Source organism: Oratosquilla oratoria, chromosome 17 (genome assembly GCF_046742065.1).
Source record: "Oratosquilla oratoria isolate Oo_2021 chromosome 17, ASM4674206v1, whole genome shotgun sequence".
In the NCBI taxonomy this organism is placed as follows: domain Eukaryota; kingdom Metazoa; phylum Arthropoda; class Malacostraca; order Stomatopoda; family Squillidae; genus Oratosquilla; species Oratosquilla oratoria.
Genome location: NC_134793.1, coordinates 9,279,464 through 9,306,612, shown reverse-complemented (window position 1 = coordinate 9,306,612; position 27,149 = coordinate 9,279,464). Strand labels below are relative to the sequence as shown.

The 27,149-nt window shown below is 39.4% G+C and overlaps 1 protein-coding gene across 2 annotated transcripts; it reads left to right on the top strand.

Annotated features, from left to right (window-relative positions):
• On the top strand, window positions 1-27,149 carry LOC143034385 (transforming growth factor-beta receptor-associated protein 1-like). Of its 2 annotated transcripts, none has more exons than XM_076200354.1 (17): window positions 1-175; window positions 3,428-3,480; window positions 10,476-10,572; window positions 11,684-11,869; window positions 12,025-12,261; window positions 12,961-13,121; window positions 13,256-13,394; window positions 15,240-15,434; window positions 16,520-16,711; window positions 16,875-17,029; window positions 18,773-18,883; window positions 22,828-23,017; window positions 23,949-24,152; window positions 25,053-25,213; window positions 25,327-25,489; window positions 25,655-25,767; window positions 26,360-27,149. In XM_076200354.1, exons 1-17 carry the CDS (start codon window positions 122-124, stop codon window positions 26,502-26,504), a joined length of 2,556 nt encoding a protein of 851 aa, XP_076056469.1. In that variant the 5' UTR covers window positions 1-121; the 3' UTR covers window positions 26,505-27,149. The 2 variants fall into 2 exon arrangements, with proteins under 2 accessions (XP_076056469.1, XP_076056468.1); XM_076200353.1 differs by having other exon boundaries at window positions 18,770-18,883; window positions 26,360-27,148.

Genomic DNA, 27,149 nt, shown 5'->3' with positions numbered 1-27,149 from the left:
TTGGAATATTGAATGACAGTTCTGTAGAAGTCGGAGGTTTGGGCTATTGTTATTGTGTTCGGAGGCGTTGACGAGTTTGAGATTCGCGTATGGAAGACATTTGCAAATAAGGCGACTGACAATGTCTCTTAGAGCATTTGAGCTGGTTCCGGTGGTAGAAAGAACTGAAAACAAGGTACTTCTATAATTTTTTTTCTGCAAGGACATTTTTTTCCTGGAAACCCTTCACCCCATATCAATTCTCGACTATTCACTATTGCTTTTACTTTAACTTTGCCTTCAATTAATTTCATTAACACAAAAACTAAGTGTTTTTACCAAATTTTGATATAAGGCGATTGTACATGTTTTTGAGGTTCAATCTTTTTGTATGTATGAGAATGTGCACATATTTAAGTATTTTTTTTTCCAGTTGAGACACAATTAATCTTAAAAATTCATCATACAGATCATATATAGAGTAAAATATAATGACAAATACCAGTACTGTAATGTTAAACCACTCACAGATTCAACTACACAAGGCTGTTAAGGTTTCAACTCCCTTGCACAAGATTTATGGAGGCTTTTAATTTTATTTGGTAAATACCCAGATTCACACAAACATGGATATTTAACATGAAACTAGTGTTGTCCAACAGCTCCTAATCTAATCCAACCTAAATTAACTTAACATAACCTAGTGTAAACTTTTCATAGAAAAAAAAAAATATTGGTAAAATTCCAGAATCACGCAAGCATGGATATTTAACATGAATCTTATGTTATTATACTAATTATCATTATATAACTTAACCTAACATAAACATTCCATAAAAAAGAATTATCTTTCAATTGCAAAAAAGAAAGAAATGAAAAATGTGTTTGCAAGATATTGGAATCAAACCAGTAGGTCTTTCAAATGCAAAATGAAAAAGTGAAAATGTGTTTGCGTGATTATGGAATAGACTCTTTTATTTTAACTCTTGGATTTTACTTTAATGAAGAACTTGAGTATCAGTTAATTGTATGTTTAACAGATTTATTCCATCATTTGACAGGATTTTGTTCAGCGGTAGTGAAGGTCCTTGTAAGAAATGGGGTTAAGGCTTACTTTTGGCAAATTTTGATTTTACATACACAATAGAACAGTCATTTCACATATAACTTTATTGTACACTGGTGGCACAATCAGAAGTGTGTGGGTTTTGTATCTTCCTAGTCATGGCTTTGAGTCTTGCACTTTGGTCAGATTCTTAGCAGTGACTATCTGCATTAACATTCTAAGTACACTGGATGAAAGTGACGGTTCAACTGTAGCAACTCACCTTCTTGCATAACTTTCTCACCCCATGGTAGAAATTTGTGCAGTTATTGAATAATGATGTGCCTTTTCTCAGTTTATATATAAAAAAATGTACATCATACAGACATGATATATGTGCCGCTCATGTTTACGTGTGCATTGTGTATTATTTAACATTATTTGTGGCATGAGATTGTCCACAAGGATAAAAGCATTTGTAAACTACAGTCCATATCTTGTTCTCATAACCAGGTGCTTTTTAACCTTTTGTGCTTTTTATTTTCAGATTAATCAGCTTCTCCCATTAGCTTTGCTTTTACTTTTTTCTATGAAATTTAATTCTTGTGGGATCTGAGTCCTGTCAGAAGTAAATTATTTCCTGTTGTTTTATAATAATAGACCCACTGTACATGGCAAAAATATGAAGCAAGTGATATGAAGGGAAGAATATAGTTACATGAAGTGTATTGGCATGGAGAGGGTAAGGTCATGGCTGCCAAAACATGTAAAACAAGTTGACAAGAATGTAGCAGAGAGGGCCATGTAATGCCTTTAAACTTTTCATTGTACTTATTGATGGGTCTGTAATAACCAACAGTATTTAACCTGTTGACAGAGAAAGTCCTTTACAGCTGTTGCTAGGTGACTTCATTCAGCTGAGAATCCCATTACCATTTAACATCTTTCATATGATGATGCCTACATAGGCGTCATGACGTGTGAGTGGATATACAAAGATGCTGATGTCGTTATTTTGATTATATTTACTCTGTAGTTGTAGTTGAGTGACCCCCAAATTCTGTGAACTGGTTTGATCATGTTTTCTGTGTTTATTATTACTCAGCATGAAAGAGAATGAGTAATACAGCAGCAGTGAGTTTATATTTTATAATGTGAGTAGTGTGATGCTGCATACATTAGGCATACAGTGCTGTATGCAAGAATTTGACTTGGATTGATGGTCACAGGCAAGAATTATCCTGATGTCTATGTTGAGGTCATCACCCTGCAATGACAGTCTGTATCTATATGCCAAAGGCTTTTTCCCCCTTATAAGGGAGGTGGCCAAGTCAAAAGGCACTGACCCACTTGCACCCATTCCAATCCCATCCACAACCCTTTCTTCCCTCTCATCTCAGCTCCTTGTGGATGACAGATCATCCCAGTATCCTGCCCATTGCCCTGGGTTGGACGCAGTGCAGCAAGACACAATACATCCAGAGGAAGGCTGCTTCACTTAATTGGTGACTGCCCCCCTTCCATCCCCTCATGCACAAAAAGAGAAGACAGGGAGAAATCCCTTTGGGCTGTGTTAGAATATCAAAATGAAACTATCAAGACAGAATTGGCTTGGCACCAAATAGTAATTGCCCCAGATGTAAACATGACACAGAAAATATAGAATGCATCATGCTACACTGTCTTACACTCACTCATTCCAGACAGGTCCACAAAATCTCATTAATGACCGAGTTATGGGCAGAACTGGTGGTTGGAGCTTGTTTCTTGGGGACTACAGGTCTCCTGTAAGAGAACTGGGACTATAGATTGATTTATTTAGGTGGAAAACTTCAAAGTTTGATTGGTGACTGACATTACTATCTACCTATGTACCAAGAGCTTTGTCCCCCATATAAGGGAGGTAGCTAAGTCAGAGGCACATACCTATTCCCATACATTTCACTCCCCTCCACCACCCAAGCAAAGCAAAGACATTACTAGTGGATACTTTACATCAGCCCCTCATTAAGTTTTTATCCCCCAATGTACAAATTCACATATATCCAACAGTTAATTCAACCATGTTTTCATTTTATGCCTGAAAATTTAATTTATATTATGTACTCATGGACTTACCTGTAAATTTAAAAGAAACCAAACCGGTCTTCCTCAGCTGTAATCAGAATGTATTACATGTGTGGAATGAGCAGCATGGCACTGTTTTTTATAGTAAAATAATAGCTGGAAGTACCCATGTATATGGGTGAAAGATGTGTCAGAAGTATGGCCAAGAAGATATTGGTAATGTTTTTAGTTTTACAATATTCTTAGTAGTATAAGTAGTTTAATGAGGTACACATTAATTCAGTATTTTTTTTTATTGGTGATATCATACATACTTTTATTCTTCTTTTTATGCAGATTGAATGCTTGGAAGCAAGTGGAAATGACCTCTATATTGGATCAGAAGATGGGTAAGAATGATTATGATGTATAAATGCTTTTGATAGTACATAGGTAATTGGTTCAACCAATTTGAGTAAGTTCTACAACTATAATAGAATAATTTCACATTTGACTTTTATTTTTATTTACTTGGGTCATTGTTAATTTCCAAAAAACATAAGACTCACACTCAGATTACAAAACCAGCATTCCTAGACCAGCCACCTAATACCCTCCTCTGTCAAACCTCTCCAGACATTAACCCCACAGAATAATCCCTCCTAACAAGAGTAGCAACAACCACACTTGCATGACTATGTTCAAGTCATCATCCAGCACTGAGACTGTGCCAACACAGAATAACCTTACTATAGAAACAAAGTGACTCAGATGCAACTAGAAGATGTGGAACACCTTGTATTACACTGCCACCCAGACACCAATGTGATATTTCTTCCTTGAGTGACTTGAAGGCTGTTGACATTTACCTGAGAGGTTTGGGTCTCCCATAAGAGAAACCTGGGATAATGGATTGATTGATTGATTTCTGTTTTGAAATATAGTTTTGAGTGAAAATCCATGTGAACAAGTTGTATAGACATGGTAAAGGATACATGGACTGGAGGTGAAGCTTTTATTCCTGACGTTTCGTCTATCGACTTTCTCAAAGTCAATAGAAGAAACATCAGGAATAAAAGCTTCACCTCCAGTCCATGTTTCCTTTACCGTGTCCATAGTTTTGAGTCTTTTCAAAGTATTAGATATGTAAACAGTGTTGGTGCTCATGGACTTTTATAACCCTTTTTAAACTAATGAGTTTCTGGATCTCAGATTAACAGATATGTTCTCAGAAATCATGAAGTGATATCACCCAAGGAAGCTTAAAGACATTGCATAAGCTGAATTTGGTGTCTTGTTTTGACTGAACAAGATTATTTGGCACCAGCCAGTTTTAGATACAGACATGTACAGCTTATTTATTGTTGCTTTGAGTTTTGCTGACTACAAACCATCAGATGCACAGCAGCTGCCAGTGTTCCTTGGGCCTTTCCATAGTTCTCAATGGGAATAAATCTTGGACCAATGTCTGCACTATATTAGTGTGGGACTGTTTCTATTTCATTAGCTGAAAATAGTAGGAGGGGGGCAGTCACCAGTTGAAGTTGATTACAGGGTTTGAAGATGGGTGTTAAGGAAATGATTTTCTGACAACCTTCTTGCAGGACTATCATGCACAGGTATGTCATCAATCCCTTGGAGCTGTCACACTCTAGATAGCCCTCACTTTAGTGAGGAATCTTATGGAAATTTTGAAGAAAACCGCTTAAAGTAAATTAATTATATATGAGATAGCTTACCCAAAAAGCCTCTTCCCCTGTATAAGGGAGGTACCCAGTTAAGGTGTGCATCCACTCTTCATCCATCCAACACCTACTCAGTACCAAATTTGTTTTCCCATTTATCTTAGCTCTTTGTGGGTGAAAGGCCATCTGTGGCCCCCACCACTGTCTGGGTCAGAAGCAATGCAGCAAGACATAGCACCTCCACAGCAGGACCCAACATCTGAAGATGATGGTTTACCCCCACTGCTTTATTACATGATGAACCTCCCTCCTCATCCAGTCACAAATAATCGGAGAAGACACTCTTTTTTGCTAGTCTTTCCTTGCTCATTCTTTCCATATGCTCAAACCATGATGGTATTCTTTGGTCAAACCTATCTGCCAGCTCCCTTTCCATCCCTGCTCTCCACCTCGTTTCCCCATTTCTTATTCAGGCAATCCTTGGAACTCCAACCATACTTCTTAACTACACAATCACTCCTTCATATAGCGTTCTCATGGTGTTCAACCCTAGATATATATTTCTTGTTACAATTTTCATTTTCCCAAAACATTTACTTCCTTTCCTCACTCTACAGTTTTATTTATCCTTTCCTAACTCCACTCCCACTCCTCCATTCCCTGTTACATGTGACTCTAAATATGTAAAACTGTGCACTTCCTCTAGCCTCTCTCCTTTAAGCCATACCTCCAACTCACTGCCACTGTTACCACTTGTACATCTCATCACCTTAATTTGATTAACATTTACTGTCAACTTTCTCCTCTCACATGCCCTCCAAAACTCTGTTACTATCTGATTTAGACCCCTTTCTGACCCAGTCACAAACACAATGTTATAGCAAACAACAACTGGCTCACCTCCTACTTCTGTCCACTCTTATCTAATCATCTCAGTGCGGTGCCCATCACCCTTGCATTTACTTCCTATATACCATCTATGTACACAATCAATCAATCCATTGCTTCTGGTCTCTCTTGCAGAAAATCTGCTGCCTCTAGGAAACTGGCAACAGCTACTGGGCAGGACCATAAGTCATGTAGGGAAGATATATTGTGTTGTTGTCTGGGGATTGTTAGTGTGGGGCATTGTATTATGAGGTGTTTTGTGTCTTCCGTGTGGTGATTGCATCTGGGGGAGTTGAAATCTGTGATCAGGCCTACTGTGTTGGTACTGTCTTAATGATGGATGGTGTCCTGAGTGCAGGCATGTCAGAGTGGTTCTTGTAAGATGTGGGAGGGTTTTCTTTGTGGGGCTTGTATCTAGGGGGTTGATGTTGGAGTATTGTTTGGCAGTTTCTTGAAGGGCTTGTTTAGATATTTGGGTGTGTATGAGAGGAACAGAGGGAGTAATTGGTGAGGAACAGTGTGGATTTAGGATGGGTAGAGGTTGTGTAGATCAGATTTTTGTGGTAAGACAGATATGTGAGAAAGCTATAGGAAAGGGGAAGGATGTTTTTTGGGCCTTCATGGACCTGGAAAAGGCTTACGACAGGGTAGACAGAAAGGCACTGTGGGAGGTTTTGAGGATATACGGGATAGGAGGAAAGCTTCTAGGAGCTGTCAAGAGTTTTTATGAGAGTAGTAGAGCTTGTGTCAGGATTAGAGATGGAGAGAGTGAGTGGTTTGAGGTAAAGGTGGGACTTCGTCAAGGATGTGTTATGTCGCCCTGGCTGTTCAACTTATACATGGATGGGGTAGTGCGAGAGGTAAATGCAAGGGTAGTGGGTCAGGGATTGGAGATGGTTAAAGAAAATGTAGAAAAGTGGGAGGTGAGCCAGCTGTTGTTTGTGGACGACACTGCGCTTGTGGCAGGATTGGAGGAGGGATTGAGGAAGTTGGTGACAGAGTTTGGGAGAGTGTGTGATAGAAGAAAGCTGAAGATAAATGTGGGTAAAAGTAAGGTGATGAGATGTACAAGGGGTGAAAGTGGCAGTAGTCTGGAAGTGAGCATTAAGGGAGAGCGACTGGAGGAAGTGGATAGTTTTAGATACCTGGGTGCAAATGTGGCAGCAAAAGGTGGAGGTAGAATGTAGATTGAGAGAAGCGAGTAAATGCCTTGGTGGATTAAAAAGTGTAATGAGGAATAGATATTTGGGAATGGATGCTAAGAGGAGACTATATGAAGGAGTGATTGCGGCAACAGCACTGTATGGGGCAGAAACATGGAACATAAGAGAGGAAGAGAGGAGGAGTTTGAATGTGTTTGAGATGAGGTGTCTGAGAAGTATGATGGGGGTTACTAGGCTGGATAGAGTGAGAAATGAGGAGGTGAGGAGGAGAACAGGAGTGGAAAGGGGGTTGGGAGATAGGGTTGATGAAAGAGTATTAGGATGGTTTGGACACATGGAAAGAATGAGTGAAGAAAGACTAGTAAAAGAGGTATAGAAAGCAGATGTGGGGGGAGTGAACATGAAGGGACGTCCTAGGATGAGGTGGATGGATGGGGTGAAGGGGAAGAGGGGAATGTGTGTTGAGGAAGGACGGGAGAGGACAGAAGACGGGTGAATGGAGAATGGTTGTATATGGATGATGTTGTGATGCATGAGTTGGAATGGGTGGGGGGATGGGGGGTGAGGTAGTATGTGTGAGCAAATTTTGATGCAGCCCAAAGGGATTTCTCCCCATCTTCTCCTTTTATGCATGGGGGGACGGAGAGGGGGGGTCGGCGATTTAATGAAGCGGCCTTGCTGTGGATGTGCTGTGTCTTGCGATACTGCTTCTGACCCAGGGCAGTGGACAAGGTGCAGGGATGACCTGTCATCCAGGAGGTGCTAAGATGAGAGGGAGGGTGAAGGGGTGTGGAGTGTATTCAGGGATGGAATGGGTGGGAATGATTTTATGCCTTTTCCTTTTTGGCTACCTCCCTTGTAAGGGGGAAAAAGCCTTGGTATATGTATGTATGTATTTAGCTAATTGTTTTTACCTGATGTGTTTCTGTGGGGATGTCTGGTAGAGTTGGTAGGCTGTTATAGATAATTGAATAGTATGCTGAAGGTGTAGTTTTTTGTATAAATGCACACATTTTATGGTGCCATTAAATACCACAGGTGCATTACTGCCTTCACCTCAAGCCATTAATTCTTACTCTTTCTAACCCTAACACAAGCTCTACTACTCACATAAAAAATTTTGACCGCTCCAACAACTTTCCTCCTGTCATATACATCTGCAAAATCTCCCACAATGCCTTGTATTTGACCTTGTCATATGCCTTCACCAGATCTATAAAGCCCCAAAGAATATCCTTATCTTTTGCCAAAAAATTTATGCATATCTGCCTTACTACAAAAAATTGATCCATGTCCCCTCTTCCTTTCCTAAACCTACACTGGTCTTGTTCAATTACTCACTCAGTTCCGCTCCTAATCCTCTCAATTAATGCCCTCTCATATGCCTTTCCAGCCACACTCAACAGAATGATCCCTCAAAAAATACTACATTAATATTTGCCACCATTTCCTTTGTAAACTGGAACTATACAAGCACTCCTCCAGTCCTTCCAACACATACATACATACATATACCAAGGCTTTTTCCCCCTTACAAGGGAGGTAGCCAAAAAGGAAAAGGCATAAAATCATTCCCACACATTCCATCCCTGAATACACTCCACACCCCTCCCTCTTATCTTAGCACCTCCTGGATGAAGGGTCATCCCTGCACCTTGTCCACTGCCCTGGGTCAGAAGCAGTGTCACAAGACACAGCACATCCACAGCAAGGTCACTTCATTAAATCGGCGACCCCCCCTCTCTGCACATGCATAAAAGGAGAAGACAGGGAGAAATCCCTTTGGGCTGCGTCAAATTTTCCTCACACATACTACCTCATCCCCCATCCCCCCCGCCCATTCCACCTCATGCATCACATCATCATCCATATACAACGATTCTCCATTCACCCCTGTCTTCTGTCCTCTCCCGTCCTTCCTCAACAGACATTCCCCTCTTCCCCCTTCACCCCATCCATCCACCTCGTCCTAGGACGTCCCCTCATGTTCACTCCCTCCACATCTGCCTTCCATACCTCTTTTACTAGTCTTTCTTCACTCATTCTCTCCATGTGTCCAAACCATCCTAATACTCTTTCATCAACCCTATCTCCCAACTCCCTTCCCACCCCTGTTCTCCTCCTCACCTCCCAACACAATGCCTTTAAACACAATTTGAGGAGATTGCACAATATATATATATTTTTTCTATCAATATACCAAGGTTTTGTGCCCTTATAAGGAAGGTAGTTAACTTAAAAGGCACATACCCTTTCCTCCCTCTCATCTTAGCTCCTCATGGGTGAAGGGTTATTCCTGTCTCTTGCCCACTGCCCTGGGTCAGAAGCAATGCAACAAGACACAGTACATCCACAGCAAGGCTGCTTCACTTAATCAGTAACCCCCCTCTCCATCCCCTCATGCAGAAAATAGAGAAGACGAGGGCAAATCCCTTCAGACTATGTCAAAATATCATTCACATATAACTGCTCCTTACTCTTTGTCCATCCCCTGCCCCCTCTCTTCCTTGCATTGCAGTATCATCTATACACAGCCACTCTCCACTCAATCCCATCTCCTGTCCTCTTCCTTCCCTGCTCAACAGACATTTCCCTCTTGTTCAAAGCCCCCCTCACCCCATCCATCCATCTCATCCTTGGTTGTCACCTCAAGTTCACTCCATCCACCTCTGCCCTCCACATCTCTTTTGTTAATACCTCCTCACTTATTCCTTCCATGTGTCCAAACCATCCCAATACTCTTTCATCAGGTTTATGTGCTATATACTTTTCCACCCCAACTCTCCTCCTCACCTCATTTCCCACTCCACCCAACTCTGTAACCCCTACCACACTTCTCAAACATTTCATCTAAAACATATTTCAACTTTTCCTCCCTGCCTCTCTTAAATTACAAGTCTCCACTCCATATGGTGTTGTTAGCACAATCACCCCTTCATATAACCACCTCTTTGCATCTATTCCCAGATGCCTATTTCTCATGACACTTTATAATCCTCCAAGACGTTAACTTGCTTCTCTCAATCTTTAATTTACCTTCACCTCCACTCCTCCCTTTCCTGCCACATGTGACCCCAAATACCTAAAACTATCCACTTCCTCCAGCCTCTCTCCTTTAAGACTTACTTCCAATTCTCTTCCATCCCCTTCCCTTGTACATCTCGTCATCTTACTTTTACCCACATTTACCTTCAACATTCTCCTATCATATACCTTTCCAAACTCTGTTACTGCCTAAATCCCTCCTCTGACATTTTTTTCCTACACAGGATAAAAAAAATGTATGGATACTTGTATGGGGAATCACTTGATGTATTCTGCCATTTAGGCATGTAGTAACTCACTCCCAGAACACAAGAGTACTATGCTTATACTCAGGTACTATGCTTATACTCAGGTCATTATCTAACACTGAAACAGTATCAGCATAAAATTAGCCTGGCAATAGACATCAAGTTTCCAAGATACAATTACTACACAAGACACAGAATGAACTCTTATACCATTCCACACTAATTTGCTCAATACATCTCCATAAAATTTCTTCACTAAATGACATATAGGTTGAACCAATGGCCATAGTTGGTTTGCTATGGATGTCCTACAAAATAAAACTTGGGCAACAAATTGATTGCTTGTCATTAATTTGATTTTCTTTTTTTTTGACAGGATGGTGTTACACTACTCCGTGGAGGAGAGAAGTCGACAACCTTGTGGAACCCTTTTTTATTCCACAAATACCCTTGGAGTTAAAAATCTTGGAACTGTAAGAATATAATTTTTCAAAATATTTTAAGGCTAGTTGATTAATTAAAAGTAAATAATACCTGTTTAATGATTTTGTTTTAGCACAAGTGATTTAGTAATAGAATGCTGTTAAGTGATAGTCATTTGTGCTTTTATGTTCCTAAAAGTTCTTCATATGTATAGAATATATGACATGAATTAATGAATGCAGGAATGTCATAGGTACAGGGAATAAAAATAATAACAGTATCTTCTGTAATATGTTTTCCATAGTCTTGGATCATTATTACTCAATTTCTCAGGTTACTGGTACTCTTGGATTTTTTTTTTTAAATGATGTGAAAGGAAATTGTAAACTCGAGGCATGCAAAAAAACAACAACTATATTTACTTATCATACTTCTTAGTTTTATTCCTTGGAAAGGTAGGGTTTTGACCAAATTAGTTAACATTTTATTGTGTAAAAGGATAAATTTAGTTAATACTTTATTAGTAAACATTTTATTGTGTAAAAGGATAAATTTAGCACTTTTAAGTACAGTACCTGATTGTGGCAAATAGCAGACTAAGTTTATTTAGCTAGCATACCCATAGGAAATAAAGGATTGAGAAAAAAGATCCTGAAAAAACTAGCAACTCTACTAATCTAAATGATGAATTTAATATCTTCAAGGATTTTATATTAGTTTGTGTCAGGTCCTTTATCATCATCCCACTGTCTGACATAGGACCTGGCATAATCTAATATATAATCCTTGCAGGTTTCAAATTCATTCTTTTGAGTTGAAGAGTTATTGGAGTAAGTGGTAGTTTGCTGAGGTTAGTCAAAAGTTTTTGAGCAATAAACCTTGTGTGAGGGTAGGGAATGGAGAGAGTGAGTAGTTTGAAGTGAAGGTAATGCTGTACTAGAGTTATGTAATGTCACCATTGTTGTTCAACTCTTCTTGTTCCCTGTATTTACCTAATTGTAGTATACAGGAAAGGAGCAATACTCATTTGATCCCATCTCCTAACCTGATGATCCTTTTGTGGTGTAGGAGAGAGAAGAATACTGAGTTAGATGATTAGGGATCCCCCACTCAGTTTTTCTCTTATAAAATGTCAAAGTTAATCATATTTATAAATTTCAGAAAAAGCCTGTTATCCAGCTGAAGACTGCATCAGCACTGACTAGAGTCTTGGCACTAAGCGATGGAAATTTGTACCTATTAGACTCTGAATCCCTTAACACAGTGGGTTCAGGCCCAAAAATTAAAAATGTCATTGTTTTTTGCATCAATGAAAATCCAAACACCTTAGATCCTTTTACCATTCAGGTGAGTGTAATCCATAGTAATGATGCTTTGTTAATTTGATAATAGTATCTGTAGTTGACATATATTTATGCCATCTGTTTTGTCATACTAATTAAGTATTACAGTATTTATGCTTATTTGTATGTTTATGGGATTTCTTTATTTTTCATTTTTAGTTTTGTGTAGGAAAAAGACGAAGTGTTCAAATGTGTTCCCTGCATGAAGATAGGGTATCATTGTTCAAAGAAGTGAGCACAATTGATTCTCCAGTAAGTCTTGCCATGGATGGCAGCTTTGTATGCGTTGCAGGACAATGTCAGTACTCTGTCTACAATGTCCAGACTGGATCTGTTCAAGATTTGTTCCCATATGATCCTACAACCACATTTCCTCATGTCAAAAGAATAGCAAAGGTAAATAAACTTTTGGAATGAGGGTCTTAACTCTTAAGGTTCATTTTGAGTGTTGACTAGATTATATGCATGAGGGGACAGAGAGGAGTGGGGGGTCAGGTTGCCAATTAAATGAAGTGGCCTAGCTGTGGATGTGCTGTGTCTTGCTACATTGCTTCTGATCCAGGACAGTGGGCAAGATGCAGGGATGACCCGTCATCCAGGAGGATCTAAGATTAGAAAGAGGGAGGGGGGTGAATGGGAGTGGAGTATGTGGGAATGGAATGGGTGGGAAAAGGAATGGAGTGGGAAAAGCTGTTGGTATATATATGTATGTATGTACTATATTAGGTATCTTCTTGCACTGAAAATATATGATATACTAAACAAAGAAACAATATCATCATTGCACCCATGAAGAAAGGGATGTTGGGTTCTTTCAGTTATACTGTAGATTGCAAGTGAAGGGCTGTGAAGCACAAATTTATATCTGGAGGTCTTGCATAGTGGCTGTTTATTTGTTGTAGTGGATACCATGTTGGGTGAATATAGTTTGACAAGGACTTAATCATCTTTTTGGTATGCAGTAAGTGGTTAACTAACTAGGGTGATGTGCATTCATCCAAAACAGAAATAATCAAAATTGAATGTAGGACTCTTGTGTTGTTACTTAGGAGACTTGCCTTAGTACATTTATTTTTTAGATATCTTTGTTTTCAGGAAGAGTTTTTATTGGTTGGTCCAGGAAGCTTAGGAATGTTTGTAACAGCAGCTGGTATATCAGAAAGACCTCCCATCCAGTGGACAGATGATATTCTAGCTGTTACATATTACCATCCATATATTCTTACTGTTACAAGTGAATTTATTAGAGTGTACAGGTATGTGGGGCATATTTTGTAAACATTTATGAATAAGACATGTTAGGTATTTTTCCTTTTCATATGTGGGAAAATAAATTTATGATATTGGTTTTGTATAGTCACATGACTCCTATTTCCTTAAATGTTTTCAGTTTGATTGATCAGCAGCAAAAGCAAACTGTCAACTTCTCCACTGGTCGTTTACTGGAAAACTTTGATGGACAAATTTATGTTTCCTCTCAATACTCCATCTTTTGTTTGCTCCCACAGCCATGGACCAAACAAGTACAAGTGAGTAGTATTAGAATCATGGAAGAATTAGTGAAGGCCCTGCAAAATGAATATTGAAGAGAATCGTTTCCCCACTGCCTATCTTTAGGATTTGTCAACATCCTTACCTCCAGAGTACTGACACTTGGTGCCCTGGAGAGGGCCTAGGATCTGTTAGTTTAGACTTTGTTTACCCCTTTTCATATAAGGAGAATTTATAACTGGTTACTGCTTCTGGCCTCATACCATGTGTCAGTAGTATAAAAACAGTTCCACACTAATATAACACAGATAAGAGTCAAATATTTCTTTGTAGAGAGATCTAAAGGAGCCTTCAAGGACCCTGTGGGGATTTGAGTTTTCAGCCAGTCAAACCCAAGGCTAAAATTGTCATTGGGGGGACCTGGATGATTTTCATTTGAGCAGAGTGGTGGGAAGAGAGTTGTTTGAAAGGGTAGATCAAAGTATAAAAAAAAAAAGTAGACAGTGAACTTGAGAGGAATACCAAGAATGAGGTGGATGGACAGAGTTCATTGGATGCAAGAAGAATGTCTGTTGAGCAAGTAAGAGCAAGTGCTCAAGATAGGAGTGATTGGAGAGGGGCTGTAAATGAACAAGAAAATGCCATGGCCCAAAGGGATGTTCTTTTTGCCAGCTCTGAAACTTTTTGAGATGTTGAAGTGAGAGGATCACCAAATAATGAAGCTGTGGGGGTAAACCAGCTCTATCTGTTGGGCTAAGATGGGAGGGGCACTGAATGGGCTTCAGGTTTATGGAGCGTAGGTGCATGCCTTGGCTGGCTACCTCCCTTGTGAAGGAGAAGAAACCTTTTGGTGTATAGATAGTGATGTGGGTGCATGCTTGGACTTGGCCATGACCTTATAAAGGGATAAGACCCTTTAGTATGTATGTACGTGATTGTCAGATCCTATTTCTTCTGTGAGATTTAAGCTTCTGCCAGCAGTTTGGTGGCCAGATTACCACAAATAATCTTGAGATGGGACCAATGATAGTTACTGACTTGTGGTGGCCTTTCAAGATGGACATTGGAGAAAATCATCTCCTTGCTGCTTGTCTTCAAATCCCATCAACACTTTTGCCTCCATCTGGAGGTCCATTCTCAAGGGGTTACATAAGAACATAAGAATGAAGGAGACTGCAAGAGAACATGAGGCCTACACTAGGCAATTCCATGGGAGTTATTCTATTCGAGGTTGACATATCAGTTGGTTCAGGTAACCTAAACCCCATAGTGTAAGGCTCATCTTTCCTGTATCTGAAAAATGAAAATCCATGTGAACAAGTTGCATAAACACGGCAAAGGAAACATGGACTGGAAGTGAAGCATTTATTCATGATGTTTCAGCTGTTGACTTTCTCAATAGACGAAATGTCAGGAATAAACACTTCACTTCCAGTCCATGTTTCCTTTGCCGTGTTTATGCAACTTGTATCATGTCTATATTGCAGTAATTCTCCCTTCCCTCTCCATAACTACCATCCCATTACCTCTCCCTGCTCGTTCTTTTCCCTCCGGCTCCCTTCTTGTTTTCTCTCCCTGTCCTGCCCTACCCTACCCTCCCCTATCTTTGACATTTGCCTCCTGTCCATTTTGCTCCCCTCCTATACTTGACTCAACCCACCTCATCCTTGTTATCCTTTTCCCCCTCCATTTTGTTCCAATATATAATTTTAATATCACTTTTTGCATTAGAAAATATATGTGGAGTACTGAATGCCTTGCCAGATATTAAGTTTCCATCTAGCATACATGGTGAAATATCCAGAGTTAAACTTAAACCTCGTGTATTTCTTGACCCTCCTTTATGAAGCTCTAGTATAATTTATTTATTTATTTTTTTACAGGCCTTGATAGAAAATGAAAGAGTTGAAGAAGCTTTGGAGCTTGCCAACCATAGCAGAGCTGCTGGCATGAGTCAAGAACAATATGAAGTATTTATGGCAACACTTTTGCAGAAGGCTGGGTTCATCAAGTTGGCTTATGGGGTTTATGATCAAGCACAAGAATATTTCTTTAAAGGAAAAATTGACATCAGAGAGGTAATTTTTTTTTTAGCACATAGAATCTGATCATTCAGGTCTTGTCAGGCTCTTAGGGAAAGGGACCAAAACTATTGTTACTTTGTCCATTTAATTCTAGAACTTGTTTTTATTTTAGTAATTTTAAAGCTTTCTCTCAATTTTACAAGTTCCAAGTATACTGTAATATCCTCAAAGAACTTTAAGTAGAAAATGGGGCTGGGTAAGGAGCTATTGGATAGAGTAGAACAGAGAAGGCTGGGGGGGTTTGGGTATATGGAAAAAATAAACAAGGAAAGACTAACAAAGTGTATAGAAAGCAGAATTGGGTGGAGTGAGAGAGATAAGAGATAGGAAGACAGAGAATGGAGGCTTTGGATGCATGTGGGAATTGCCTGTCAAGCAGGGAAGAGAGGTTGCAAAAGGTAGTAGTGAATAGAAAATTATCAGTGGATGAAGGGAAGGTGGTGCCCTGGGATATTCACATCTGCTTTATGATTTATTTTGAGTGGATGAGAGCACTTGCTATACAGTGAAGTGGTGGAGGTAAATCAGCTTTGGCTGGCTAGTCCTGCTTTGGAAGAGCTGTGTCTAACTGCATTGCATTTGACCCAAGCAGCACAGCAAGGGACAGGGGAACCCTACATCCATGAGGTGGTGAAATGGGAGGGAGGGTTGAATGAATTTTATTTGTTTATGATGTGGACAGAGGTATTGACTGCATAAAACAGTCAGAACTTTAGGGACTTTTAGGTACTCCAGTGGGCAAGAGCCTCACATCTTTCATCTGTGTTATTGTTGAAAATCTCTATTCATAAAGGAGTAATGATACTTTTGTACTATAGCTGTCCCTCCTTAATGGTCAGTCAGTCCTTCAATTTATCATACCTAGCATTAAATTCATGTACAGTTCCAACTTAATCTATTTCCTTGATTTATAATTATCATATTTAGACTTGAATTCATATATTGTTCCAACTTAGGTTTTATCACCTTCTAAGCCATTCCATGTATTTGTGGAAGATTATTTTTTCATATCCATTAGACATATGTGTGTGTGTGTGTATGTTCTAGAAAAAAATAATACAATCATTAAAATTTCACAGCTCATCAGTTTGTATCCAGGAATGATGCCTTCCAAGGCTAATTTCATCCGTACACAGCCACCTCTGCACAACATGGCAGATATTATTCAGGCCACACATGGAGACCAAGAAAAATTAAGCCAAGCCAAACAATTTCTTTTTAATTACCTCATGTTCTTAAGAAGCTCTGGCGAACCTATTCCTCACAGAGTGGTAATTATGTTTGTAGATTTTCATTGTTGTTATTGTTTTAATCCTGTTATGATAGGGAAGAGGCCTTTTGATATGTATTGGCATATATATGTATGTTACTATTTTAAAAGGAAGTTGTTAAAAGATAGCTTAATTTGGTAACTTTTCTTTCTTTGATTAATAGGAAGTTGATACAGCCATCATCAAGTTGTATGCCGAGGAGAAATCCGTAGATCTTATTGCCTTTCTTGAAGGTGGAGATGTGGTGTGTGCTATGCAGGAATGTGTGCAATGGTTGGAGAAGTATGGCCAGTTCACAGCTTTGGCAAAAGTGTACAGGTAGAAATTATTGACTTGATATTTGTTTTATACAAATATAAAGATGATTGAAGAAAGATTAGTAAAAGAGGTGTGGAAGGCAGAGGTGGGTGGAGTGAATTTGAGGTGACGACCGAGGATGAGATAGATGGATCGGGTGAGGGGTACTTTGAGCAACAGGGAGATGTCAAGAGGTGTGTGGAGAATGGCTGTATAGTGATGATACTGTAATGCAAGGATGGGAGGGGGTGGGATATGCGGGAGTAGAGAGTGGTTGTGTGAATGATATTTTGATGCTGCCTGAAGGGATTTCTCTCTGTCTTCACATTTTTGCCTGAGGGGGATGCTGATTAAGTGAAGTGGTCTTGCTACATTGTTTCTGACCCAGGGGGGTGGGATAAAGGGATGACCTGTCATCCATGAGGTGCAAAGATGAGAGGGAGGAAAGGGTGGTGGATGGGAGTGAAACTGGTGGGTTTAGGTGCATTACTTTTGACTTGGCTACCTCCCTTATGAGGAGGAAAAAGCACTTGGTATATAGATGGATATTTATTTTAGTATGTCTACACAGGGGGCTTGTGATGAGTACCTCCAGTTGATGGTTCTGCAAAATGGATGTCAGAAAAAGCATCTTTTAAACTCGTCAATACCATCAGCTCCATCTGCCAATGCAGGGCTGATGCTGAGTTTCTGGATTAGGCCCAAGATATCCAAGATTTTTTTTTCCATATTTCCTACACTTTTTCACATTAGGAGAGCTGACAACTGGTGACTGTTTCCCTCCTACAACAATACATACATACATATACCAAAGGCTTTTTTCCCTGTACAAGGGAGGTAGCCAAAAAACAAAGGCATAAAAACCACTCCCACCCATTCCATCCCTAACATAATCCATTCCTTTCCACCCTCTTCCCTACAACAAACTTGGAAAATAGAAACAGTCCCACACTGGTTGACAACTACACTTGGGCTCTCCCAGACATCTTTGGAAAGAAATGTATGTATTATAATAGTTTGGGACTGTTTCTCTGTCACTGGTTTATAGTAATAGGAGGAGGAAAACAATTGCTTGTTGGCAGCTTGCACTAGGTGGAAAGGCTGAGGAAATACATTCAAAGAGGATAGATTTCTTGCCTTGTTCAGAGACAAAGTGTTAACCATTCAGGATAGATCTGAAGGTGGCTTTCAAAAGATGGGCAGCAGATAGAAGCCTTCTGATGTCAAACTTTTAGGACCTCCACTTGCAGGTACTTGTCATGTCCCTGTTAGAACATATGCATGCATGAATACAAAAAGGCCCTTTCCTCCTTGTAAAGTGGGTGACCTTGTCAAAGTAAACTCCTACTCTTCACTCATCTTACATAGGGAACATGTAGCCATGAAAATAGTTTTTATAAAGATGTGTTTACCAGAGATATTTGTTTGTGCCAGAAATAATTTATTATTCTGTCATAAGGTTATTTCAATGCTACTGCATGAGGGGATGGAGATGGGGGAGGTCACTGATTAAATTAAGCGGCCTTGCTGTGGATATGCTGTGTCTTGCTGCATTCCTTCTGACCTAGGGCAGTGGGCGAGATGCAGGGATGACCTGTCATTGAGGAGGAGCCAAGATGAGAACAAGGGAGGGAAGGGTGGAGAATGGGGGTGGAATGGCTGGGAGTGGAATTATGTCTTTTGAGTTTGGCTACCTCCCTTGTAGGGGGGGAGAAAGCCCTTAGTATGTGTATGTTATAATTAAAATATTTTTTAATACAGCAGAATAATGGGAGACATGGAAAAAGCTTTGGGTGTGCTGACACAGCTTGTGAGAGGAGAAATATCAGATGAAAACTTTACTGGTCTTCAACAGCTTGTGGACACACTAACATGGTAAGAGGATTCTGGTAGTGAACTTTTAGTTGTTTTGCATTTGATGTAGATGTTGCAATATATGGTATATGACAGATGTATACAGTACCTACTTTTGCTGGTTTTTTCTTATGCACTTAGCAAGTAAGTTTGTAATAAGGGCATACTACATTACATTCTCTATTTCAAAAAGTCCTCTGTTAGGAAGCACTATCCTCACCCTCTGTGAGATGTTTGAGTTTGTGATATTAGATCAAATCAAATCACTTCTACATGTATATATTACATATGGGATTTGAAGAATGGAAAGAAATGGAAGAAGTACCAGTGAATGCTGGGATGAAGAGGTGAAGGAAGTGGTTGCAGAAAAAAGTGAGCATAAGAAGAATGGTTGCAAAGAAAAAATTGGGAATCATAGGAGTGGAATGGATGGGAGTGGTTTCTATGCCTTTTTCTTTTTGGCTACCCCCCCATGTAGGGGGAAAAAGCCTTTGGTAAATGTATGGATGAGTGGTACAGAATAAAGAAGATCAAATGAAATGTAAGGTGAAGGAGGCTAAGGGGAGAGCAGATCTAAATTGGAGTAGGGTGAAAATTTGGAAGAGAATAGAAAGATATTTAAAAAAAAAATGAAAAGAATAGAGTGGAGGTAAATGGTGTAGATGGACATATGCTTATGAAAGTGAAGGCAATGAGGGGGAAAAGGTTAGAGTATTTTGGGGAGTTATTGAATATATATGGGAGATAGGCAGGTTTTGATTGTGGCAATTGATGCCAGAAGGGGCCAATGACAGGTACCCTCATGTGGTGGTCCTGCAAGATGGACAGCAAAGCTGCACATTTTCAAAACCTGTGAACCCCCTCATCTCCATCAGGAAGTGCAGCCTTGAGGGGCTGGCAGTCAGTCACTGGACTAGGCCTGGGGCCTCTCTTTATCAATGTCAATTGTATTCTTACACTTTTTCACCACTTGAGTTGGTGACATAGGAATGGTCCCATATGAACAAAGATTGTCCAAATTGGAACTACCAACTCTGGAACAAAGAAGAGAAAGAGGAGATCTACTGACTATTTACAGAATCATGAAAGGAATCAAAATCCTAGATAGAGATGATTTATTAAAGTGGGATGATAGAAAAACAAGAGGACTTGAAAAGAAACTAAAAAAGGATAATTATAGAAGAGATCCGAAAAAGAATAGCTTCCCATACAGGGTGGTGGATACCTGGAATAAATTAGATAAGACCACAGTGTGTGCCAACACTATTCAAGAATTTAAGAACAAACTTGATGCTGAAAGATACAAAGACAGGTCACTATGAGCATAGCTCCCTTCCCGTATAATACAACTAGGTATATACACTAATATGACACACACAACAGTCCAATGTTTCTTCCTAGAGATCTGTAGGAGGTTCCTTGGGCCATTGTTAGCCATTGTGGCTGCTGGTTACCCACTTACTGAAACGAGGCAACATTTTATTGATTGAGATGCCAGAAAAATGACTGTGATGGGTGTGAAGAATATGGTAAGACTACAGGAAAAAAAGGAGATACAAAGAGATGAGAGCTGGTAAAGTTAAGATGGTTGTAAGTGTACGGAATAAGAGGAAGTCTGTTAAGGGTGGTCAAAAGTTTTCATATGTTGTAATCCTCTTTTCCTAATTATTATTAATCATTATTAAAAATAGGATAGATTCTTTTGTCATTAGGCTTAGCTATTTTCTTCTTGATGTTTGGTGGCAGCTGGTCTGTCACATGCTGAGCCAGTTATTCGCTCTGTTCCTCTCCTAATCCTCTGAATTAACACCTGCTTTTCCAAGTACTCTCATCAAATTGATCCCTGTAAAACCACTACTATCACATTTGTCCCCAACCTACCCTTTTTATTTGTGTATAGGATGTATTTTTTTAATCCTTTCCATGTGTTTTGGAAGTGGGGTGTATCCTACCTAGAAGTACATGGTACAATTTTAGAGACATGTGTAGTATTGATTGGAAAACATCGATTAAATCAGACGAAAATCTCCAAGTATATATAGATAAGAGGGAGGGTGGAGGGGAGTGGAGTGTATTCAGGGATGGAATGGGTGGGAATGATTTTATGCCTTTTTCTTTTTGGTTACCTCCCTTGTAAGGGGGAAAAAGCCTTGGTATATGTATGTATATATAGGCCTAATCTATTGTCTTCATGGCTCCTATTCTATAAACACAAAGTAGGGTATGCAGTGGTGTTACTAACTGAAACAAAGTCTAGATACCTACATTCCATCACCTCAGTCTTCACTGCTGAACTCTTCAATATTGTCACTGCCCTATATACTATCTGTGACCCCCAACCCCCACAGCCTATGTAATCAGCTCAGATCATGAAATTCTGTACAAGCAATTTCCACCTTCAAGCCCTGCCACCTGTGTATCATCCATATTTCCATCTGTTTTAAATCTATATGCTTCTGCTGGGTATTACGTTGGCATCCATCCTAGACATTAAACAAGATGATAAGGCAGCTTGTACGGTGGTGTCTAGCCCTTCCATTGCCTTCATTCTATTGTCAGTAACAGACTACTACCCAGTCGTCTATTCCACATTGCTGAACATGTGGTAAAGACATTGAGAGCAGCATGTTGCTAAACGCCTCAAAACAATAAACTTCCACAAACATCCTTGGATGTCTTGATGTCAGCATAACTGATGCTTTCAAGTGACACTAATATCCCTAAAAACAAGACATTCCTGCCTTACACATGTCACCACATGACAGGAAAAAACCCTTTCATCTGTCTGTGCAAAGCTTCCCTTACAACATGTCAGATTTATAGAACACTCCACAAAAAACACCCTACTCTCTCATTGACCACCTCAAACAACAATGAAACTACACTAAATCTTGGGTGCTAAAACACCAACACAGCAACTATCTCTGTGCAGCTTCCTACAAAAAAGACCTCCTAACCAAAAAATAAACACTCGTAAATAACTAGGCCAATACATGAAATACAAAAGAATCTATGACAGCAGGACAAGATCACCCACAAGGATAGAAACACCAGTAAACTAGAGGCTACAACAACCACCCATTTCATTTTAAGGCTGAAGGGTCACTGTCCCCTGTTAGATTACTTGGGTCACAGGTAATGCAACAAGGCACAGCTGATAGCTGGAGCTGGATTACTTTCACTAAGTCATCAAATGACAACCCCCCACCCTCAAAATAATTCATACTCCATCATCCTGTTATCCATTCACAATTTCCCTCCTATGATTCCTATATATTGCATTTGTCTCTTCCCTGTTCAAAAGACATTTCTTTTTTATCCACTACTCCCTTTACCTCATCCATAAGTCTCATTCTCAGTCTTCCTCTCAAGTTGACTCCATCCATTTCTGATTTCCACACTGCCTTTGCTGATCTTTCTTCATTCATTGTTTTTATTTACTCAAACCACTTCAGAACTCTGGTCTACCTGTTAGACAACTTCTTTTTCACTATTGTTCTCTGCCTCACCTCCACATTTCTCACTTTATCAATTGTTGTAACCTATATTTCTTGGATGGTTGCTGGCTGAGCAGGTTAGGGTGTTGTTCCTTGTGGCAAAGGTTGAGATGATGACAATTCGAACCCTGCTCAAGGAAAGTTGAACTAAGAGCATAGTTCATTAAATTCCACACTACAAAGTCCACTGTAAAGGGCACGGTCTTAGCCTTCTGATAGGGGGTTGTTTGTGACATTAAACCAAATCAACATCATATTACTCAAACACTTCATCTCAAAAATATTCAATCTCTGACTGCGTCTCCCATATATTTCATGTTTCTGCTCTCTGAAGTGCCATGAATACAATCACTCTGTTATAAGACCTTATAGGAATATATCATTTAATAAAAGATTGAATGGAACTGAATTTGAAGTTGGCAAACATAATAGGAAGTGATTTCTCAGTCAACCTGTTGTATCTTGCAGTGTGACCGATGCCAGTATTGTGTGGCGCTATGCTGACTTTGTCCTTGAACATGATGCAGTGCAGGGAGTGCGAGTTTTCATTGAATCTGCAGCTTCCTTAAACCCAACTGAAGTATTAGAAACTCTTCATAGGTATCCTGATGCCCGGTTGAAGTATCTTCATCATCTGATTTATTCCAAAAAATTTAAGGTGAGTATATATTGGATTAGTATTAGTATATAGGGATGGAGGAAGCTTGTTGGCCAAGTGGGTTAGGGCGTTGTTACTTCTGGTGAAGGTTAAGGGGATGGCGGTTCGAACTGTGCCATAAGTGAAGTTGAACCAAGGGCATGATTCATTAAATTCCATGCTACATAGTCCTCTATAAGGGTCACTGTCGTAGCCTTTTGACAGGGGGAGTTTGTGAAATAAAATTGTAGCAATCAATTAGCATACATGGATGTTCACTGACTGAGTGGGTTACTTGGGACAGAGGTCAGGAGTGAAGGTAGATTGAGTGCCTGGCATTGAATCTTTAGTAAAGGTATACCACATTAGATTCCCTCCTTCAAAAGGATACACTGTCCACACCCTCTCTGAGAGGGAGAGTTTGATGTTAAACTGATAAAGTAAATTAGTAGATAAAGTAGTAGGAAATTTATGAATGCAAGGTTAAAATAATAATGGCGAGTTGATGTTGAAGATGTACCTAGAAAGGGAATTGTTTAACCACTTTGGTATGATGATGCTTACATAGGCATCATGAGGCACAAGTGGGTACACAAGGGTAGCAGTGTCTTGATTATATATACTTTTTTATAGTTGTACATGAGTTATCCCCAGATTCTGTGCACTGGTTTGATCACATTTTGTGTGTTTATTATTAATCAGAGTAAAAGAGAATGAGTAGTACAGCAGTGACTTTATATTTTATAATGCAAGTAGTGTGATGCATCATACATATGGTAGCCGATGCTGCGCATGAGAATTTGACTCGTACTACTGAAGTGGTAAGAAGAGTCAAGCATAAATATTCAGAGGTAACCCAATATAGAATAGTACTAGTATCTGCAGACTTTACAAGCGTAGTGACAAAGTGTTTAGAATAATTAACTTTCTCCTTTATTTTATGAATTTACAGGATGAAAAATATCATACAGAGCTTATTCTTCATTATGTAGAAGAAGCTGTAAAACAGAGTGATGAAGAGAGTTCCTCCCTGGAAGAGACAAGGGAGAAATTGTTAGATCTCCTTTGTTCTTCATGCCATTACCAACCCAAACTTGTTCTCAGTAGACTGGTAAATACAAATCTTCACCAGGAAACAGCATATGTGTATGGAAAAGTAAGTACTTTGTAGACTCCACATATTTTTTTCTAATTCAAATATCCTCTATATTCAGGGAGCAGTAAAACTTATATTTACATTATTGTATTCACTAGCCACTGGATAGAGTGAGAAAGGAGAAGGTGAGGAGGAGAGTTGGGGTGGACAGGGAAGTAGCGGATAGAGCTGATGAAACATTATTGGGATGGTTTGGGCATGTGGAAAGAATGAGTGAAGAAAGGTTAGCAAAAGAATGGATGGTAAGGGAGTTGGGAGATAGGGTGGATGAGAGAGTATTGGGATGGTTTGGACACATGGAAAAAATGAGTGAAGAAAGACCAGTAAAAGAGATATGGAAGGCAGATGTGGAGGGAGTGAACATGAGGGGGCAACCTAGGATGAGATGGATAGATGGGGTGAAAAGGGCTTTGGGGAAGAGGGGAATGTCTGTTGAGGAAGGACAGGAGAGGATAGAAGACGGGTGAATGGAGAATGGTTGTATATGGATGATATTGTGATGCATGAGGTGGAATGGGTGGGGGGATGGGGGGTGAGGTAGTATGAGAAAAATTTGACGCAGCCCGAAGGGATTTCTTCCTGTATTCTCCTTTTCTGCATGAGGGGACGGAGATGGGGGGGTCGCTGATTTAATGAAGCGGCCTTGCTGTGGATATGCTGTGTCTTGCGACGCTGCCTCTGACCCAGGGCAGTGGACAAGATGCAGGGATGACCCATCATCCAGGAGGTGCCAAGATAAGAGGGAGGGTAGAGGGTGGAGGGGAGTGGAGTGTATTTAGGGATGCAATGGGTAGGAATGGTTTTTATGCCTTTTTCTTTTTAGCTACCTCCCTTGTAAGGGGGGAAAAGCATTTGGTATATCTATGCTAATAGGTCATATGTCCAATTTTTACATTACAGTTAGAGGAACATGAGAAGGCTTTATCACTTTTGGTTCACAAGATGAAGGATTTCAGTGCAGCAGAGCAATACTGCATCACTCACACCAAAGGAAAAGAAGAAAAAGTCAAGTCAAAAATATTCTTAACACTTCTGAAGATTTATTTAAGACCTCCCTCTGGGTGAGACTTGTAATATGTAATTTTACTTAACACTGAAATAGAAAATGTTGTTTCATTAAAGTAACATGTACATATTGTTCAGAATATTCATAATACTGTATTTCATATTGCAGTGGCTCCAGTGATGACATTGAGCTTGCCCCTGCAATTGAACTGCTGTCCCTCCATGCAGGTGATTTAGATCTGGAAGCAGTTTTAGAGTTGTTGCCAGAGCATTGGTCCTTGACCATCTTTCAGCATTACTTGAGGGCAGCTATAAGAGCCTCCATGCACCAGGTAGGCATAATCACAGAGTTGGGATGGATGGTGATCTGGATAGTAGTAAATTCCATATGATGATCTAGATACAAGAGGAATTTCTGTATATGTATGTTACTTTTTTGTAAAATGTGCACACTTAAGATATCACTGACATGTCTCAATACTGTATTGATATTTCAGAGTCGAATCAAGCGAATTCAGCAGACATTAGTGAGATGTGAGAATCTACAGCAGAAATATGTTCTACATAAACTTTCAAGAGATATGGGTCCTATTCCAATGTCTGGCAGCAGGTAGGTATAATTTTAGTTAGGATCATTGGCCACCTTCCTATATAAGGGTAAAAAGCCCTTGATGTATAGATAGATCATTCTTTTGGATTATGAATGCATTTAATGTCAAAAGAAGTACCTACGGGTAGGGTAAGGGGACTAGGGATACTCCTTTGCATATTTCCCAGCACCCCATAATTGAATGGTCATTCTGTCCCCCATCACACTGCTTGGGTCAAAGGCAGTGCAGAGAAACTGTACCTCCACAGCAGAGCCTGACTGTGGGAGCTGGTTTATCTCTTTCATATCATTATATGGCAACTCTTTCCCAGTTAAAATATTTCAGAGTAGATGAAATCATCCTTTAATGTATTCACAATTTTCCTCCATTTTGTCTTGTATTTTTTATCTTCTCTCTCCTGCTTCAGACTTTCCTTGTGCATCTAATGCCTCTCCTTCATCATATCCATTCTGTGTCTTCTCAAGTTTTCTGTGTATATTCACTTTCTACACTTTATTTGCTTGTCTACCCTCAATTGTTCTTTCAAATATGGAGTTGTTGTAGACTATATTGAATGCAGATAAAAATGTTTTTTTTTTTTTCTCATTTCAGAATATGCTGTGTTTGTGGAAAAAGGTTTAGTGAGTGTGCATTCACCATATATCCTAATGGAGTAATGGCTCATATTGGCTGTGCATCCGATCCCCATGTATGCCCACTAACAGGCACAGTCTTCAAAGTTAGTAAAACTTGTTAGAATCATCAGTTAGTGAAAAATATATTATATTGTTAAAAGTCAGTGATATATTTCTGTTATCATTATGTAAACAATGATACAAAGGTACTCAGAAACAAAAATATAATATTAGTTCTTTAAAGACCTGTACATAGATTGTGTATATTATCACTCAAGTATTTTTGTTGAAATTGTTGGTTACTAGTCAGATATACACCAAGGATCAGAGGACAGAAAACAAAGCTAAAGCTGGGAATTACTGTTTTTGCAAGTGACTTGACTAAACCAAGTATGGTTGTATGGAATTGTGTCATTAAAGTTTAGACAGATAATGGATAACCAAAGAGTTTTTAGGCCCCTCTGACCTGATGCAGAATGATTGTTACTAGTACCAAGGGCTTTGAATGATCAAGTGAAATGGGTATACATATATTGTGATGCTTGTGCTATTTAAACAATTAAGTGACCGTGGAAAGGTGTAGTTGTTTCAAAGGGGTGTGGGATTGCAGGTGTAATATTTGTAATAAGATAATCTTTACTCCCCAAGTTGTGGCACTCATGGCAAAAGTAAGGTCCCTAGGACAACTATTTGTGCCAAAGTTTCTGATTTTTGGCATATAATTTTTTATTTAAAATGTATGTATTACTATTAAAATTATATATAAA